The sequence below is a fragment of the Camellia sinensis genome, chromosome 6 (assembly GCF_055761805.1).
Source record: "Camellia sinensis isolate YWXY chromosome 6, ASM5576180v1, whole genome shotgun sequence".
Lineage (NCBI taxonomy): Eukaryota > Viridiplantae > Streptophyta > Magnoliopsida > Ericales > Theaceae > Camellia > Camellia sinensis.
Window position 1 is genome coordinate 202,491,650 of NC_138966.1, and position 19,394 is coordinate 202,511,043.

The following is a 19,394-nucleotide window of genomic DNA, read 5'->3' on the forward strand; positions in this document are numbered from 1 at the left end:
TAATTAGGATTAGTTATAAGGTAAAAAAAGCAAAACTCAAAATCTGATACTGTTGGGGCCCACTTTTTTGAAAAATATATTCAGCATGACTGGTCAAAATATGAACTGATGGTGCTAAATTACACATATTTGCCTATTTTGAAAATTGAGTTAAAAATTAGAAGGTTGAGTTTTAGATTTTTTTTTTAAGTTTTATCACCCCTTATTTTGTTATATATTTGAAAAAAAAAATCAAAAAAAGTTAAAAAAATTGACTTTTAACCTACTTTTCAAAATAGTCCATTATTGATTAGTTTTGAAATATCATATAATATTGTCTATGTAATATAATCATAAGGTAATAAAAAAAAATTATGGGTAAAATAATGCTTATTCACATTTGTTTAAATATTTTAAACATAAAAAATAATTCACTTACTATAGTTTACAAATTCTTATTTGTAAAAAAATCAAAATATCACATAATATTTGAAGAATACTGTATAATTTTTCTCATTTGTAACAGTTTTTTTTGAAAGTTATAAATTTAGGACCACGTGTACATTGACCACAAGGGTCATTGTTGTATAATTTTTGGGTAAAATAGTATGATAGATTGAATAGGTCCCAACAGATTTTCTGATAAATGGTAAGGGGCCAAGTGAGTTGGAGAGAACGAGAGCTAATTAATTCGCGATATCTCTTTTGTACTACAAATACTTAAAATATTTAATTTATCATTTTAAAAAATTATTCTTAATGATGTGTCTGATAAGTGTCAAATTTTAATTTGTCAAATATTTCATCATATATATCTAATCTTAATGTCATATCATTAGAAGTAATTTAGAGATGATAAATTAGAAGGATGTAACATGCTTGTTTAATTATAACAAGTCGGTAGATATGGACAATGAAAATCATTATGGGAATCTAGACCTTATTAATTTCAACAAAATCATTTATAGATTCCCAAAAATATTATCTATAAATGGGTAGGTCATTATCTTAGATTTCAACTCCTACTAATGAAAAGAGACAACTTTATTATGTGAAGTTGCTCAATTATTGCTCCATTTTATTTGACTTGGCACAAAAACCCCCCTATCTTATCCAAATCAAACCCATGCCTAACCATAGAAAATGTCCATCGATGATGGTGATGCAATATAGAATAGAGTAGTGAATTGTTTGGGATAGTTTATAGAGCTATTTATAATTTTTTTATTTTTAAAATATGTGTTAGAGTGTTTGATATAATTAAATAAAAAAAATTAAATTATTGAAAAATAGGAAGATAGTACTTTTCCCTTATACTTTATGATTTTTAATTTTAGCTTGTTAGTTGCACCCAACAGGCTTTATGTCATAGGCTTAAGTGTTATTTTTATTGAAACATTAGCCAAATTATCAATTTAAGGTGGTTTTCAATCTTAAAAAATAAAAAATAAAAAATCTACAAGCTAAATGTCTGCTAAATGAGTCATACTACCACTACTAACCTATAATTTGACAATTCGTGTTCCTAACTCAATTGCCATGTATAGTTGAATGACTCACTTGGATTGGATTCATGTAAGTAAATCATTGACTTGAGGAAAATACTATAGAAATTAATAAATAATACAATATATTTTATTTTACTCACAGACACAATATACAATTGTAAAACTTTAATATTTGAAATAGAAACAACTAGAATAATATGATAAGTGCAATATGTTAGTATAAAAAAAAAATTATAAAATTTATATATGAATTTGTACAATATTAATTTGGAGTAAAAATAGATAGTTTTAAGGCCTCATTTGCAAACAGACTATTTTAGTATTTTTTTTGATTTTTTAGCAAAAATATGAGATAAAAAAAAATTACTATATTTGGTATGACTTTTTGATTTTTCATGAAAAAATGTGTAAAAAATAGAGAGAAAATGAAATATTTTTTTATATATATAATTTATTATTTTTTTTATATTTTAAATATTTTTTAATTTTAAACTAAAAATTGATGTTCGCAAATAAAATTACATCTCCTTTTCTTTTCTTTTTCTTTTTTTTTCTTTTTTTCTTTTTTTTGTTCTAGAGAAAAGGAATTAGTGAGAGTAGGTGAGTGAGCTTGGAGATTGCTTGCTTGCTTGCTTGCAAATCAAGTACGGAATATAGATGACACAGAGTGGGAAAAACATAAAGGGGGAATATAGAAGAGAATCAAGTCGAAGAAAGATGATGATAATGGTGATAAACGAAATAGAAGAGCTTAATCAACAAGTTTGGGATCTTCTATCAAATTCTTTTATCCTTTTCTTTCCTAACAACCAAAATCATTAAATTATATTTTAAAATTTATGTATAATTGAACCAACGTAAATATTTTAAAATTAAAAATATATATATTTCAAAAAATGGTTCCTTGATTAGTCAAGAAAGCATGACAACAAAGCAGGTCATGAAAGTCAATTTCACCAAAAGTTTATTTGTATATATTTATTTATAAAAAAGTTTAAAAATGGGATTATCTCACATTGGGCCATCTAATGAGACCGACTTATACATTAGGTGCAATAGACCCATCATGAGAGGCAACTCGATAATTTGAATCGTTTATTTATTCAAATTTTTGAACATGTCATATATGTAAAAAATTAAATAATCAAATAATGATAATTATATGATCAGATTACATATATTATTAAAAAAATTAAACAAAAATATGATTTTGAGAATAAATTATTTATTTTTTTAAGATAAATATAATATAATTATGTGATTATAACTATCTAATCAATTTTAATTTTTTGTATAATTAATCAATTCAAATGATCGTATTATATAAATAGTTTAAATCATTGATAAATTATTTAATTCATGAGAGGTAGATCTGACTGAAATTTACGCACCCTTACACATTATAAGACCTGCACTTTATTCTGTATTTTATTTTTGTGCAACAAAAAATTCTCTATATCCCTCTTATAAATATCCCATTATCTCCTCCTCTTATAGCTCAAAGTTCTCTTCCCTTTCATAGTTTCTTTTTCTCACTACAATCCCATAGAAAACAAACATGGTGGTGGCCACTCCAACCCAAATTCACATTGAAAAAATCAGAGAAGTTGAGCTTCCAATCATCGACCTCTCGGCAGAGAGATCAGAGGTGTCAAAGCTCATTGTAAAAGCTTGTTCAGAGTTTGGTTTCTTCAAGGTGATCAATCATGGTGTTCCTGAAGATGTCATTACAAGGATGGAGGAAGAAAGCTATGGATTTTTCGCTAAACCAGGCTGCGAAAAACAGCGGGCCGGGCCAGTTAACCCGTATGGTTATGGAAGCAAGAATATTGGCTTCAATGGAGATGTTGGAGAGGTTGAATATCTACTTCTCAGCACCAACTTTGTCTCCATTTCTCAAAGGTCCAAAACTATCTCCAATGACCCATTAAAATTCAGGTACTAGCATTCTCATCTAATATGGATGTTTCATATACATGGTGAATTTTTAAAATTATATCGGAAGTATTAGTATTAGAATAACACAAATCCAATACATACCATATCAGTCTATATTTAAAATCATAAATATGAGTATGTTTGAATTTTGTAGAGCTAGCTTTACATGTTAGCATCCAATAAGTTAATGAAATTGGAAACAGAAATATACCTGTAAAAACAATAACTAATTCACTTCCGAGATGATGATACTATATTTCTAGTTAGTTTTGTCCATGTTCATATTCATATCATACTACATGATAGTAACAAATAAACTATAGTATTGTAATGCCATGTAAAACTTTTTTTATGAAAAATAATATATAAACTCATTTTTTAAACTCGGTCAAAAAATGATTTGATAATTAGGAAATAAATAAGAGAAAATTTTGATTTATATATTTTAATAAAGTGACACATCTTGGGATTAGAAAGTATGTTTAATTTCTTTTTTTTTTTTGACAAATACTCTCTCTTTTTTTTTTTTTTTTATTTGATTTTAAAGTTTAGTATGCATTAGCTAGAGGATCAATATATGCATTGAAAGCTCATATCATCTGCCTATTTTGCGTGCAGTTGAGGGAGGGATGAACGTAGGTAACCTAAGCTATGCTAAGCTCTATTTCTTCTTTCTTTGCATGTATATCATTGGCAGCTATAGCATCCCTTGTCCCGTCCTGTCTCCACCTAGGATAATGTTAATATTTAATTAATTTCATTATTTAATTTTTTTTATTACTAAAAACAAAATTATAAGTTACACATATATTTATTAATATAAATCTGGTTAATTATTTTTGTATTTAATAGTTTTTTTTTTTTTTGTATGACATTACGTTTTTTATGATAAATTTATTTTATCATATTACGAGCTGTGTTCCTGTATATATCAAATAAATGGTAAATTTTGAAAAAGTAATATCTAGTTAACGGAATAGTTTTGAAACTTTTAATATACACTGAATTAAATTATGGAATCTAACTTTGATTTGATGAAACAAAATTGCCCCTGTTTTTTTACTTATTTTTCTTTGGGTAAAAATCCTATTTGTTTTTAATCTAATTCATCGTTTTTCTTGCTCTGTCACCACGCCTCTGCCCTTGCAGATCTATCCACCACAACTCTAGGGCCATGCACCCTCTTGACATCCTAGCACATCTTTGGTCCTGTTTGGTAGAGTTGTGGAAAAGTGTTTATAGTTTATGCTTAAATAGCTTATAGCTTATAACTATGAATATAAGCTGATTTCTGACTTATAAATTAAGTATCTCCTGTCTCACTCAAAAAATAAGCTGATTTCTGACTTCCAAAAAGTTATAAGTTATAAGCTATAAGCTAAACCAAACACATCAAAATAGCTTAAATTAAGCTGAAAACTGAAATAAACAGCTTTTAAGCTGCACCAAACAGGGTCTTTGTCTTTGTTTGATGTAATTTATCAATTTTAAAATTTGTTTAAATTATTCTATTTTTATTTCATAACATATAAATAAAAATTACACTAAACAAGCTAACATAGATTTCCAAAATAAACTAAAAAAAAAAAATTAAAAGTACCTTATTATTATTATTATTATTATTATTTTTATAAGCACCAAACAACACAACACCTCTGTTTGATAACTGTGATGTTAATGAAATTGTGTCCAGTGCAAGTGACCAATACCCTAACCCTTCCTCATCTTTTCAATATTGCAACGCTTATGTCCACCTCTTCAAAAATCCCAAACCTAGTTCACTTTTTTAATTTTTATTTTTTCAATTTCATTGTAATATTTCATTCCTTTGGATTTTTTTTATACCATGTTACATTTTACTGATATCTTTTTAGAAAAACCAAAATAAAAAAGGGGAGTCTCTAGAATACTATACACAGGGTTTGTCATTTTACTCATATATATTTCTCCAACTAGGGTTTGTTCTGGTAGAAGATGCAGCAGCACACTTTTTTTGTTCCCCCTCTCAACTCTAATAATGTTACGGGCTGTAGTCCGATTACCGAACAACCAACCAGAAAGAATAATAAAAAAATAAATTATTTAAACTAGAGTAAAAATTTAAACTAATTTTAAAATGTGAAAAAGAAGATAGACATGATAATACATATATATATATATATATATAGCAGTTTCTTGACCTTCTGGTTGATGATGTACTAGAATGCCAGCAACACAAAAAGATTAACAATCACATTGACAAGTCAATATCAGTATTATAATATATCATATATATTATATTTTATATACGGAGGCATGAGAGAAAGGAAAGGAAAAAAATGGAATGGAAAAGAAAAATAGAAAGGAAAGGAATGTCCAATCAAATCAAATAATAATAATAAAAAGATTAAAAAAGAACAAGTAGAAACCTCCCAGGTATGGACCAAACAGCAAGCATGACCTTTCGTACCAAATGAAGCAACCCACCTCCAAACTCAAAAACTCAAACTAAACTCCAATCCCAACACCACAAAAAAGTGAGTTTTGGATAAAACAGTAAAATATTATCTAATAGTATAATCATCTAGTTTATGGTTTCGTTTGAGAAGCGGTTGACTTTTTATTTTTTTTTGATTATATTAACTTGGGTTAAAAAGTTTGGTTTGGGAAGGATTTTTGATTTTTTTGACTTTTTTGTGAGAGAAAGAATGTAATAATTATGAGTTGGATGTGATGTTTTATCTTATTAAACCAAAAAATTTATTTTATTTTTTGTGATTATTTTAACCAAAAAAATCACAAAACCTTCTCCCCAAACATAGGCTATATAAAAATAAAAAATTGTACTGTCATAACAGTTTTATAGTAATTGAATTATTGTTTTATTGATATTGTGTAAAAGAACATGTCACATGATGCATTTCGTATGTATTCTTGTCGCTCATGATTGATATGTTATAATATCTATTTTAAAGTACTTCATAATTGACAATTTAGTAAAATAAAGAATAAATTATAAATATATTCTTTGAAATTTGGAGATGATTTGAGAAGTTGGTTAAAAATTAATTTTTTAATTTTTTTTAACTTTTTTGGTTTTTTTTTTATGTGAGAGTTGATGTCACCCAAAATGGGTTAAAAGTTAACTTTTGACTTTTTTTAGCTTGTTTCCAAATGGCTCCTTAATTAAAATATGAATCATCTACTATGGTTTTAAAATTATATTTTGGGTGTGTTTGGTTTGTGTTTTAAGATAAATTTTCAAAACAAAATTTGGAGAGAGAGTTTAAAACTTTTTTTGATTTGTTTAGTTGTATATTTTGAAAATAATTTTATAGTTTGAGAGTTTGGGATGATTTGATATTTTATTATAGTTGAGTAAATATATAAGAGAAAAAATGATTGAAAAGTAGAGAGAAGAGAGAAAAAGTGATTGATTGATGTGTAGGAGAAAGAAAGCAATTTAGGAAAAAAAAATTCAAAAAATTTGAATCAAATAAAATTTTAAAAAAATTTCTCAAAAACTACATTTTGAGATACAAACCAAACAAGCTCTTTATATCTAAGATTTCTAATTTAATAACAAATCGTTCTTTTTATTAATAAATTATCAAATCAAGTAAGAGTTTTTAACAATGTTAAAAATATGTTTAAATTAATAATTTAGATAATCTTATTATTGTATATGAAAGTAATTATAAATTTTATTTTTTTAATTAATTCTATTAAATAAAAATTCTAATAAAAGAATATTTATAATTTATCAAATCATAAAAATAACCTATATTTTAAATAAATCTCAATAAAATATTTATAATTTACCTTAAAACAAAAGATGAGAAATTTAAAAATTTATATGTAGGTGCGAGACTGATGAGTTAACCAACCAATTAATGTCTGGTGTGTGTGTTTTGGTTTGGTGTGTGGGGGTGGACAGCTGTGCAGTGAGGGGTTACATAGAAGCAGTGAGAGATTTGGCATGTGAACTATTGGATCTGATGGCAAAGGGTTTGGGCTTGTGGGTCTCATCAGACACATCATCACCATCATCATCATCATCATCATCATCAGTGTTCAGCCAACTAATCAGGGACGTTGATAATGACTCACTCCTCAGGATCAATCACTATCCACCGCTCATCCTCACTAATCTCAAACACACCACCACAACCACCACCTTAGATAAGGAAGAGGACACGTCATCATCCCCCTTTCATCACCCACACCATCACGATCATCACAACAACAACAATAGGATTGGATTTGGAGAACACTCAGACCCGCAGATCTTGACGATCTTGAGATCCAACGATGTGGGTGGACTCCAAATCTCTCCAGAGAATGGGGTGTGGGTCCCAGTTTCTCCTGACCCTGCCACATTCTGTGTAAATGTGGGTGACGTGTTACAGGTAGGTATTCTGTTTATGTTTCTCTGTTTCTGTTTACTCTGTTTTCTTTGTTTCAGTCATCGTAGCCATAATAACATAACAGTGTTTGAAAGTTGCAAAAAAACTGAAATGACATGGGAGAAAGATATTGATCGGGGAAATTATAAAAAAAAAAAAAATATTTAAGCACTTCTTAATTAATTATTATTTATTATATTCTTTTATATTTTTTAATCATTTAACATAATATTTCACTTATTTATTTTTTTTTATCAATCACAATGAGTAATGGTAGAAATTTCAAAAGTTCTACTAACATTTCTATTAAAAGTCTCACATTAGTATTAAAAGTCTCACATTGGTGTGTGATCCATACCATGTATGTCTATGTCTCACGCTTATGTGAATTATTTGGTAAAAATTTTAATAAAACTTTTAAAATCTCTATTATTTTTTAATTACTATATTATAAAATATTATATATCTATATTTTAAAATTATTGAATAATTATCCGAATTCAGTAAAATTATTGAACAATTATCCGAAGTCAATAATTATCCAAAATTCAGAATTCATATAGCATTGGATTGATGGGACCCACCCCGCATCAGTTCCCATCCAATCAGTTAAGTTTAGTTTTGTCCAAATTTGAGGAAACTGTTTTCTTGTCTTTTAAAAAAAGAAAAATACTTGAGACTATTAATTATTTGTGACACTAATGATTCACTATTACAGTGTTTTTTTTTTTTTTTCCATCTCATTAATGGTGATTTAGTGGTACCAAATTAGTGGTACCAATTACTACTGTTTAGAAAATTCAGCGTTGTCTTGGAAAATTTGTCAAATTGTTTTCTGTTAAAAATTATTTTATTTTATTTTATTTTTTGAGAATATCATTTTTACAACATAATATTAATACCACTGTTTTGGAAATGTCCTCCTAACAAATGATTCTAAGGCAAAAAAAAATATATATATATATATATATATATATATTTTTAGAGAAAACTTATACATTTTTATTTGATTTCATTGCGTTTTTTTTTATTGAAATTAAAACACCTTTTAACTTTGTTTTATTTATTTTTAAGATATTTTTTATTCCGATCTCAATACAAACAATACCTTAGGATACTTGCTAGCATTTTCATTTTAAGAAATACTCATGACTTGGATTAATTCAATGTTCAAAAATTGAACACTGTTTTTGTACAAAATAAAACTAATATGAAAACGATAATTTTCATTATTTTTTTTGTCAAAAACGAAAAATGAAAAAAACCAAACATGGAATTTTATTTATTCTCTCTTGGTGATTTAGTCAAGTTATGTGTAGCATTACTGCTTGCCAGCGAATTAAACTTTGATATTTGTTTATGAAGGCAATGACAAATGGAAGGTTTGTGAGTGTGAGACATAGAGTCATGACCAACCCATACAAGTCCAGAATGTCAATGGCTTATTTTGGTGCACCACCACTCCATGCCACCATTGCCGCAATACCGGAGTTGGTCACGCAGTGCAGGCCATCTCTCTACTGGCCCTTCACTTGGTCTGAATACAAGAAATCTGCGTATTCTCTACGCCTCGGAGAGAGTCGTCTCAATCTCTTTAGAATACTGGAAGATGATGAAATTGCCTTACCAGAAGCATAGTTTTAACACCAAGCTAGCTTCATAGATGAACACTACTTTTAAAAAAAAAAAAAAAATACTCCCTAGACGTGAATTTTGCTCTATAATCTTTCCCAGAGATTTTTTGAAGAAGGTAAATCTTTTTTTTATGAGAATTGGGTTCTGATGTTTTCATAGTGTAATTTGGTGAAGTTATCATAGTGTAATTTGATCATCAATGCAAATTTTGTTTTTTTTTTGGGGGCAAATTTTCACTTTACTTTTCTGTGTTTCATGCAATCTATCTACAGTTAGAAACACGTACACAACTCCCTGTAATTTGTAGATTAAAGTGGATTGTCTATACCGTTAATGACTTAAGTGGAAGACTAATACTCATGTACATAACTAACCGCATTGTCTAAATTACTATTCAATATACACTTTTACTCCATAGCGCTTTACTCCTAGTGCAGTATCCCTCGACATTTGGATATAAACAGATAATCCTTGTATATTTAGACACGTGTTTCATACTTTTTATTAACAATGCTACTTGTTTGGAATGCTTCTCAGCTTTTGTTGGACATGACCAGCTTCCTGAATTTAGATGAAGTGATCATAGGTCAAGAAGCTCTCCAAAACATTAGAGAACAAACTTGGAAGCCATGACAATTGCAAGACAGATTACTCTAGCCATCTCATATATTCAGTAGTCTAGAAACACCACCGTGCCAGCATACTGGTATATGCCGTTGTGCACATGACCAATAAGACTGCACCTAAAAAAAAAAAAAAAAAAAAAAAGAGAGAAAAAATGGGGCCAATCTTGCCACCTACCTGACCATCTTGGGTTTGTTTGACTCTATTCATCTTATGGTTACTGCTCTTATTAGTCCAGAAACATCATGTTAGCTTGTTGAGTAGAAACATCATGTTAGCATGTTGAGTTGGTGCATCGCTACTCTCTCCCAACATGCCTTCACATGGGCTGAAGCTAAAAACGGAAAAGCAACAGATTTTCTACAGCCTAGCAATAGCTGTCTTGACAAACAGCTTTTGCTGAATCTAAAGAAAGTACACACACTAATCTCAGACCTTCTGGTCGTCAGTTTATGGTGCACAACCAAGCTCTTGAATGACACTAAAAAACTCACATGCTTCTACAAAAGATAAACTTACTCCATCATAGTCAGAAAGGACTAAAAGAAATATCCAACAAGAACCACAAAGAAAGGCTGAGTTCTAGAATATCAGTTGTGCATAAAATGACTAGCAATGTAAATATTTGAGAAGGTCCAAAGTCTGTCATGATTGACATTAAAACCAGAATAATAGGTCATAAGGCTCTTCAAAACATCAGCCCTTAACCTTCAAATCAGTTATCTACTTCAATTAAGATGCATGATATTAGAATTTAGAAGTTTACATTGATGTAGTATAGGCTGTTAGAAAATACACAGCACACACTCATCTGTGTATAATTCATGAAGTATCTGATATCTTCTTTGTACAAGAAGTCAGCAGCTCCATGTTAAATTTCTAGTTGAAAAAGTTCTTCCTCCTAATGGGTTTCTCCTTAAATGTGAATCTGTGATTTGGCAACGCCACGTGAGCATTTCTTTCGACCAGTTTTGCTAAGTGCACAAACACAAATCTCGAGGAGCTCGTAGTCCTCATCCCAAAACAACAAGGATGCCATCTCTGGGTTGTCCAATAGCATCTTTGAGGTCAGAAACCCTGCAATCGTCCATGTCTGGAAAAGTCGAGATTGCTTCCCTATAAATCTCCCACTACGTGTATCATAATATTCAGGCCACTGATCCTCTGATAGCCTCTTCTCAGCCAAATCAATTGCCTTTCTTGCTAATTCTGGCTTCTTCATCTTAATGCAGGCCAGTGTGAACTGTAATATCAACCAGTAACAAAAATAAGAGAGTTGAAATGTTGAACAACTCAATATCATTATGGTCTGACTAAGAGATTGATAACCAAACTACTTTCATAATATTGTAGTTTCTCACTTCCACAAGTTGTAACAAAGGTCATTAGAAACCATGAATAAATCAACCATAAAAAGTACCTGCCACAGAAGAGTTGGCCAGGATCCACCATTATGATATGACCATGGGCTGCATGCAAGAACAGAGATTTTATTATAATATATGCCATAGCTTAATAGTTATCTAGAGATCCAAGAGATTGCAAGAAAACCATGAAAACCCTAAAGAGCCTTACGTATTCTTCGGGTCACTTCCAGTGATTATACGCCATTCATCATACTCCAAAGCAGGGTAACATATCTTTAGAGGCATGTGTGCCACAAAATCATCCCATTTGGCTTCAATCAAATTTAGAATACCCTCATTCTGTTTGGGCGTACCCAAAGATGAAACAATGGACCAAAGATTTCCAAGCGTGAAAAATCTAAAATCCATGTGAGCAGGTTGTAGGTTGCCAATAAGATAACCACCTTCCTCAGAAATCCAATCTACTAGCCAAGAAGGAATTTGATCAGGATAAATATTGAACTTATTGATGGCATCAGTAGAGTATTCCTCTGTCTTGTAACGATAAATTTCATTTATTTTCTTCATATCAACCCAGTAGTACTCTCTGATATGAAATGACAGGGCACTAAGCCGGTTATTGACTGCTGCCACCAAATTCTTGGTTCCGTCATTGACAATGAGCATCTCCCGTGAACTGCGTAGAGCTGAGTAGAATAGAGCCTGTAATTTCAAGTACATCAAGCAAGAGATCGCCCAGTTACGACAGGAAGCACATTGAAATATGATGCATAAAGCAGTGGGCATCTTATTGAACACCTGAAGGACACCTAACCAATTTGAAATTGAGGAAATACTTGTCTACATCTTATGTAATGTGACACTGGTTTCTCAAACAATTAGATTACTGTAAATTGCAATAGAGCAAAAATCCTCCACATTCAGAGAGGTGCCAAAGCAACCAGTAGACAACTGAAATGTAGAAAATTTGTAAAATGTTGCCACAACCTCAATAAACATTGATTCCCAAAAACCTGAACACACACAAGCTTTTCTGACATAAAAAGGAGCTCAGTATTTAAAATGCTTGACATTGGACATGTTAAGGGGCTTCACAATACTAGAGGTACCACACAGGAACTGTTTCATTCATATTTATATTTATGTAGTGGGTGTATTGTATTTAGAAATTAACTAGCACTGAGTGAGGAACCCAGTCCAAATCCTTTCTGTTCAAATCATCAAGAAAGCATAACTTCACCCCTGAATACAATTATTCCATATTTGCCACCTCTGAGTTAGAACCACATTGTAAGATAACTTGAAAGCTTGCATCAAAGTCAGTTATGTGACAATTATTAAACATATGAACAGTTGCAGTTGCAGTTGCCAAGTCATGACCACCATGAGATGTGACCTATGAAGCACGGACACGGACACGGACACACATACGGACACAGACATGGACACGGGACACAGCAATTTCTAAAAAATAAGGACACGGACACGGCAGGGGACATGGCAAATTTTTTTATTTTTTTATAAATATTTTTATTTTAATACACATTAATTATTTTATTTATTTATTATATTTTTTAAATAATTAATTTTTTTATTTTATTTTACATACATGTATTTATTTATTTTTTTATTAATATGTATGAGTATATATTATCTTACAATATGTATTATATATTATCTTATAAATATACTATATGTTATATAATAACTATTATATAATATATAATAATAATAGTTAGACCCTCAGATAAAACGACAGAAGCAAGGGAGAGAGAGAAGGAGAGAGAGAGAGGGAGACACGTCGAGGTCGCGATCGCGAGAGAGAGAGAGAGAGAGAGAGAGGGACAGATTGTGAAGGCGAGAGAGAGAGACAGATCGCGATCGTCTGGGGTGTTCGATTGTTCGATCGACTGATGGAGCTTGGATCTTCGATCTTCGACTGGATTCATGGAGCTTTGATCTTCGATCTTTGACAGGTTTGTCTCTCTTCACTCTCTTCCTTCACACACTCTCCTTTGTCTCTCCCTCCTTGCCGTGTCTCACGCCGTGTCCAGATCTGGACACGCGCATCCCCTACAAGAAAAACAATTAAATTAAAGGGACACGGCAGATGGTGTGTCCCGTACGTGTCCCCGTGTCCCCAGCGTGTCCCCGCGTCCGACACCGCCACGGCGCTGATTTTGCTGTGTCTATGCTTCATAAGATGTGACAATCATTGAAATATGAATCTAATATACTTCAGCTTGCTATAATTAAGTGCACAAACAAAATCTAACAGAAACCTGAAATTTATGAAGGGAAAAGGTCTAGAGCTTCATTAAACAACATCTCAACTTACTTGGATTTCAAGAGGATGGCCATGAATACCCATCCGTCTATCAATCATGCAGGAGCCATCAGTGACTAAGAGAGTAGGAAACATGTCAAACCCATCAGTTAAACACAACTTGAGGATTAATCTTATGCCTGTCTGCACATCCACCCTCTCTTGCAGTGTATAATCACCGGTCAGCTTCCCATAAGCTCTCAACAAAATAATCCACCATAAACCTATCAAAACAGAAACAGTGCTTCAAATTCCTGTTTCCAGCTACTCAAGCTCACCATGAAATTACTACGTTACTAGTCAGACCAATGTCATTGTTCAATTGATGAAAAGGTTAGTGTATATCCAGAACCAAAATATATTCTGCAGAGCAGCGACATTAAAAGAAATCTCTATAAGCAAAATACCCGATAGCAACTTAGCAAGGGTTGTAACTCCAAAATTCCCAAATCTAATGTCATCTTACCAGAATCAACAGGTGCAACACGCCCAATGGCTGATTCACCAAAATCTGGGTCCAAGACATCCTCAAAGGCTCCATTGCTTCCATCAAGAGGCACGGGTCTGACTTTAAAACTTGCTGGCATCAGCCCCTGCCCAGGGCTGTAGCAGTCCACAGTCTTCTCCCAACTCTAAACAAGAAACAGTGAAACATTCTTTAATTTGAATTAAACTCCGAACAGAGTGCATTTCAATGAAGAATTTATAACTGAGAAACCTTGAAGTGCAAGTCCAAAATAAAAGGGAAGGAAAACCCTTTCCATTCAAAACTTATTGCTTGGATGAGCTCACCAAAAATTTTAATGAGTCATTGAAATTTGAAAATACAAGATAATTCAAACATGCCAATCATTATAAGCACCATTAAATGAGTAGCAAATTGCATTATTAGCGGGTAGAGAGGGGGGGAGGGGGAGGGGAAGGAGGAGAGAAATTTTGCTATTAAATAGGGCAAAGAAGATATACAAGTGAGATGAAAATAAGAAAATGATAAGTACCTGCAATTGCAAGGTGTGAAGTAGAAAATTCTTGACGATCTCGCCCTCTCCATTAAGCAAGAATGCGAGTGCCGAAGGGACAAAATCACGAATGAAGACCTGATCATAGTTTAATGGTTGCTTATCAGCAGGATCTTTAGCTGCAACGGTCCCAACAGGATTTCCACAATAGTCCACAACAGCACCTCGAAGTAACTCCCAAGCCTCCTTTTCAATCTTGGACAGCCTTCTCTCATGTGTTGAAACCTTCTCCTCATTCAAACCCTTTAAATTATCTACATTAACCTTAGAACCATTGACTTCTACCATAGACTCTTTGTCCACTACATCGGGACCTCTCTCAATCCTCTCAATTACCAGAGGCTTCACATTCAAGCCAGCCTGAATGTAAATCCTCTCGAAGCCCTTCTCATTAATATGGGTTTCAACTGAGGTTGAATGGTTCTTAAAATCTGACGCCACATTAGCTATAACCGAAACACGCTTGCTTTTATCAACACCTTGACTTGTCAAAACCCTAGATTGACCCCAACTCAAATCGGATACACAAAAAGCCCTCCGATTCAAATCAATAACACATCTAAACCCTAAAATCTTATTGTTACAAGTGTGAAATCGACGTAAACTGTTTGCTTTCAATTGAGATTTCGACAAATTATCAGCAACCAAGTGATTGCATTTCGGATACGGAAATCCGAAAATTGATGAATTCCTACAACTAATCAAGATTTTACAACAGGGTTTCATTGTGGAAATTCCAATACAGCTACAAGTATTCATTTTTTTTTTTTTTAATATTTAACAAGAATCAGATTAAATTAGTTACAATTACAAGCTAAGTTATGAGATTTATATATACACAGATCTGTCAATCCTGGAAATTTGAATTAACAGAGATTAAATAGGTATATACAAGTAAGACAATTGAAAATCAAGAGAATGAAAATGAAGAAAACAAACTGAAATTTTAATGATTACTTACAGTTGATGGGTTTGAATGGGAGAGAAAGATTGAAGAAGAAGATGATGAACAGATATATTTGCGAGGTAGTTGGTCCAAGCTGGGGAGGTGTTTATATAGAAGAAGCGAAGGTAAAGGTTTCTGAGAATCTGGGTGGAGGGGTACAATTTGAATGTGCCAATTTACTATTATACCCTTTCTATTGCAAAGTAATTTGCCCAAAACACCCTTTCTTCTGCTCGTTTTGGAATTAATTATTGAAAAATGCTAGTGTCAAATTTTCTGTCAAATGAATAACTAAGGCTCCGTTTGATAAGCCTTTAAAATTATAGTTCCATCTATTGATTTGAGTGTGTTGTTTGTTTTGAGTTTTCAAATCATAATTCTACACTCATTTCTTAAAACTCAATTCAAAACATAATCATTACTTTTCAAAACTCATAACCAAACACATAATTCAAAACTTTTTTCAAAACTCAATTCAAATCAATATTTTAATTTTTTAAATATTTTAAATATTTAAATATGTTATGATTTTTTTAATTTTTTAATTTTTTGAATATTTTTAAATATTTTAATTTCAAAATATTACGATTTTAATTTTTTAAAATTTAAAATATTTTATAAAAATAAATTCAAACTCTATTTTATAAAAATATTTTTAAATATTTTAATTTTTTTTGTTATGTGTTTGGTTACGATTTGAGTGTAGAGCTGTGAAAGTAGTATGGAGTTTTGAGTTATGTGTTTGGTTATGAGTTTTAAACATATATGTGTTTGGTTACGATTTAAGTGTAGAGTTGTTTTTAAATTTAAAATATTAACATTTTAAATTATTTAAATTTTTTGAATATTTATTTTAATTTTTTTACTTATTAAATTTTTTAGATTATTTAAATTATTTAAATATCTATGATTAAAATTTTTTGAATATTTATTTTGAAAAAAATTATTTTCTTTGTAGTATTTTCAATTAAAAAATTGATTAATTTTAATAATAAATTTATTTAATTGAATTTTAAAAAGAGTTTGGTTATGAGTGTTATCAGAATTTTCAATAGTGTGAAAGTAATGTGTTTTGTTATGAGTTATAACAATTTGAATTAAGTTTTGAAAACTCCTTTCAAAACTCATAACCAAACAAATTTTCTTACTTCACATGTCAAATCAAACTTTTAAAACTCAATTTCACACTCAATCCAATACTCTATTCAAAAACCATAACCAAACAAATTTTCTACACTCAAATCATAATTTCACAACTCACAAACTCAAAATACAACTCATACTCTCAAATCATATTTACAAAACTCTACCAAACGCAACCTAAATATTTCACATTAGTGTGGGGTCCACAAAAGTGTGAATTCACACTCATATGAGACATTTTGTCATTTATTTAATAGAAAATTTTGTATCCCTAGCTTTACCTTTAATTATTTAAGTAATTTTTTATGAATAAATATGTAAAAAAAAGTAAAGAGAATGTTATTTGTAGTATTTTTTTTTACTAAAATAATCTATGAACAAACAACACTAGCCTTGTTGAGGTGGTTGGGGGTTAACTGGTTGCTATTCTTTCCAGAATTAAATTTATGTTTTTTTTTTTTTTTGGATTAATGGAGATGGAATTATCAAATCTAAATTTTAATAATTATTTTTAAAATCTACCAATTTGAATAAAGTGATCTAATCTTAAATCTCAATTTAAAATTTTATTTTAAAAAAAAATGTTTTATAGTATTGTCAATTTCAACTAGTGTTAAGTTCAATATACATTGGCCTGTTAGCAAATAACATTGTAAAATGTAAAATGAATTCAGTTACTTGATTTTTATTTGTGTAATTTGAAAATATTGGAAAATTTGTTAATTTTACAAACTTGGCTTGATAAATTTAAAAACACTATAGTATTGTATAAAAAATTAAAAAACTACTCAAATTTAATTTGTAATTAATTTGATCAAAACTCTCTACTTATGTGTGAGGCTTATTCCATATATATTAATTGGTGCTTTCTCTTTCACTTTTGAAATTTCTTTATAAAAAATTTGTATTATATTTGGTATTCATTATTATGATTATAATTTATTAGATTTTATTATAATATCTTATATGAATCAAATTTAAAAATAAAAATAAAAAATAAAAAAACTCGAGTTTGATCAAAAAAATAATCGAAGTTAATAAGATGAACATATGAGGGCAACATGGAAGTTTGGTGGAAACAAGTGGTGTGTGGAGGAGGACATAACAGTCATTCAATTGAATGGGTCTATCCAATGACGTGGCCGATCGGTTTTGAATAGTATTAAAAAATGTGCGGAAACGAAGAAAGCGCATCTCTTGGCTCTTTCCCTCTCCATAATATAATATAAAATAGTCTTTCTTTATTTTTATAAAAATAATAAATGTGAAGAAAAGCAACAACACCCCCGGTCCAAACAAAAGTCTAACACGTTTTCAAAATTTGTTTTATGTTTTTTTTAGGGCAAATTATAATAATAGTCTCTATAATTTGGAACTCGTGTTATTTTAATTTTTGACTTTTTAATTATGACACATTTGATTATGAATTTTGAATCTTATTTTAAATAAGGATAATTGAAGATATCATTATTTAATTTTAAGGGTAAAATCGTCAATTTAATAAAATATAAACTAATTTGACAAAAATAAATGTCAAAAAAATATTTTTAATTTTTTAAAAATTATTTTTATCCACCAATGATAAAATTATCTAAAATTAATAAAAATTAATAAAAATTACATGATTAATTTTTAAAAATTAATTTTACATGATCATTATCCAAACACATAATAAAAATTAATTTGGTAAAAAAAATAAATATATGTCTAAAAGATTTATCAATTTTATATAATTTTATTTTTAGTGAGTAGAAATAATTTTTAAAAATTCAAAAATATTTGTTTGACATTTATTTTTGTCAAATTAGTTTATATTTTATCAAATTGACGATTTTACCCTTGAAAAATCTAATGATATCTTCAATTGTTCTTATTTGGAACAAGATTCAAAATTCAAGATCAAATGTGTCACAATTGAAAAGTCATGAACCAAAGTGACACAAGCCCTAAATTATAGAGACTATTAGTGTAATTCACCCGTTTTTTTATATGAACAAGTTGGACCCCACGCGTGGGGTCCTATTTGTTAGACAATATTCACTGTATTTAAAAGATTTAATTCTATTGTGTACACAACAACAATTAGAATTTAAAGAAATAAAGAAAAGGAAAGAATTTGTTTGATTACAAAAAATCAAACTCGAAATAATAAATAAATAAATAAATAACAGATTTTATTTTGTTACAAAAACAAAATTTAAATCTGATTTAATAAATAAAAACAGCACTGAAAATAAATTAAATAACTTACTTGATTTAATTTCTTCGAATTATTTTCTGATCAAGTCCAGTGTTTGACACTGTGTCCTTAAGACAGATTCGTCCTCTTCACGGTGCTTTCAGAATTTGGACGTCTATCTCCCAGGATGAAATGATCTACCACAAACAATAGCAGCACTACAAATTGTTTGCCTTACGATCACACTAAGTGTTTACACTCTTTCTTTCAGAAATAAAATGCAACAAAATGAAGAATAGAATAAGCAGAGGTGAAATACGAAATTTCTGAAAATAATAACATCAA

At 29.9% G+C, this 19,394-nt stretch overlaps 2 protein-coding genes across 2 annotated transcripts; one reads left to right on the forward strand and one right to left on the reverse strand.

Annotated features, from left to right (window-relative positions):
* The first annotated feature begins 2,917 nt into the window (after window positions 1–2,917).
* On the forward strand, window positions 2,918–9,675 carry LOC114282029 (gibberellin 2-beta-dioxygenase 2). The gene is made up of 3 exons (XM_028224658.2): window positions 2,918–3,425; window positions 7,342–7,813; window positions 9,176–9,675. Exons 1-3 carry the CDS (start codon window positions 3,046–3,048, stop codon window positions 9,446–9,448), a joined length of 1,125 nt encoding a protein of 374 aa, XP_028080459.2. The 5' UTR covers window positions 2,918–3,045; the 3' UTR covers window positions 9,449–9,675.
* Window positions 9,676–10,651: 976 nt separating this feature from the next.
* On the reverse strand, window positions 10,652–15,827 carry LOC114282016 (alkaline/neutral invertase A, mitochondrial). Its single transcript, XM_028224650.2, has 7 exons — window positions 15,743–15,827; window positions 14,761–15,634; window positions 14,229–14,394; window positions 13,775–13,986; window positions 11,645–12,138; window positions 11,490–11,538; window positions 10,652–11,312 (listed from the first exon to the last, which is right to left on the reverse strand). Exons 2-7 carry the CDS (start codon window positions 15,538–15,540, stop codon window positions 10,986–10,988), a joined length of 2,028 nt encoding a protein of 675 aa, XP_028080451.2. The 5' UTR covers window positions 15,541–15,634; window positions 15,743–15,827; the 3' UTR covers window positions 10,652–10,985.
* Window positions 15,828–19,394: the final 3,567 nt, after the last annotated feature.

Bases quoted from the DNA above. Each gene is read 5' to 3' on its own strand.
- LOC114282029 (XM_028224658.2), top strand. From the start codon at position 3,046: ATGGTGGTGGCCACTCCAACCCAAATTCACATTGAAAAAATCAGAGAA. The intron at 3,426-7,341 runs GTACTAGCATTC...GGGGGTGGACAG, and splicing joins AATGACCCATTAAAATTCAG to CTGTGCAGTGAGGGGTTACA. The intron at 7,814-9,175 runs GTAGGTATTCTG...TTGTTTATGAAG, and splicing joins ATGTGGGTGACGTGTTACAG to GCAATGACAAATGGAAGGTT.
- LOC114282016 (XM_028224650.2), bottom strand. From the start codon at position 15,540: ATGAATACTTGTAGCTGTATTGGAATTTCCACAATGAAACCCTGTTGT. The intron at 12,139-13,774 runs GTAAGTTGAGAT...TTGAAATTACAG, and splicing joins GCCATCCTCTTGAAATCCAA to GCTCTATTCTACTCAGCTCT. The intron at 11,539-11,644 runs GTAAGGCTCTTT...TCTTGCATGCAG, and splicing joins GGAAGTGACCCGAAGAATAC to CCCATGGTCATATCATAATG.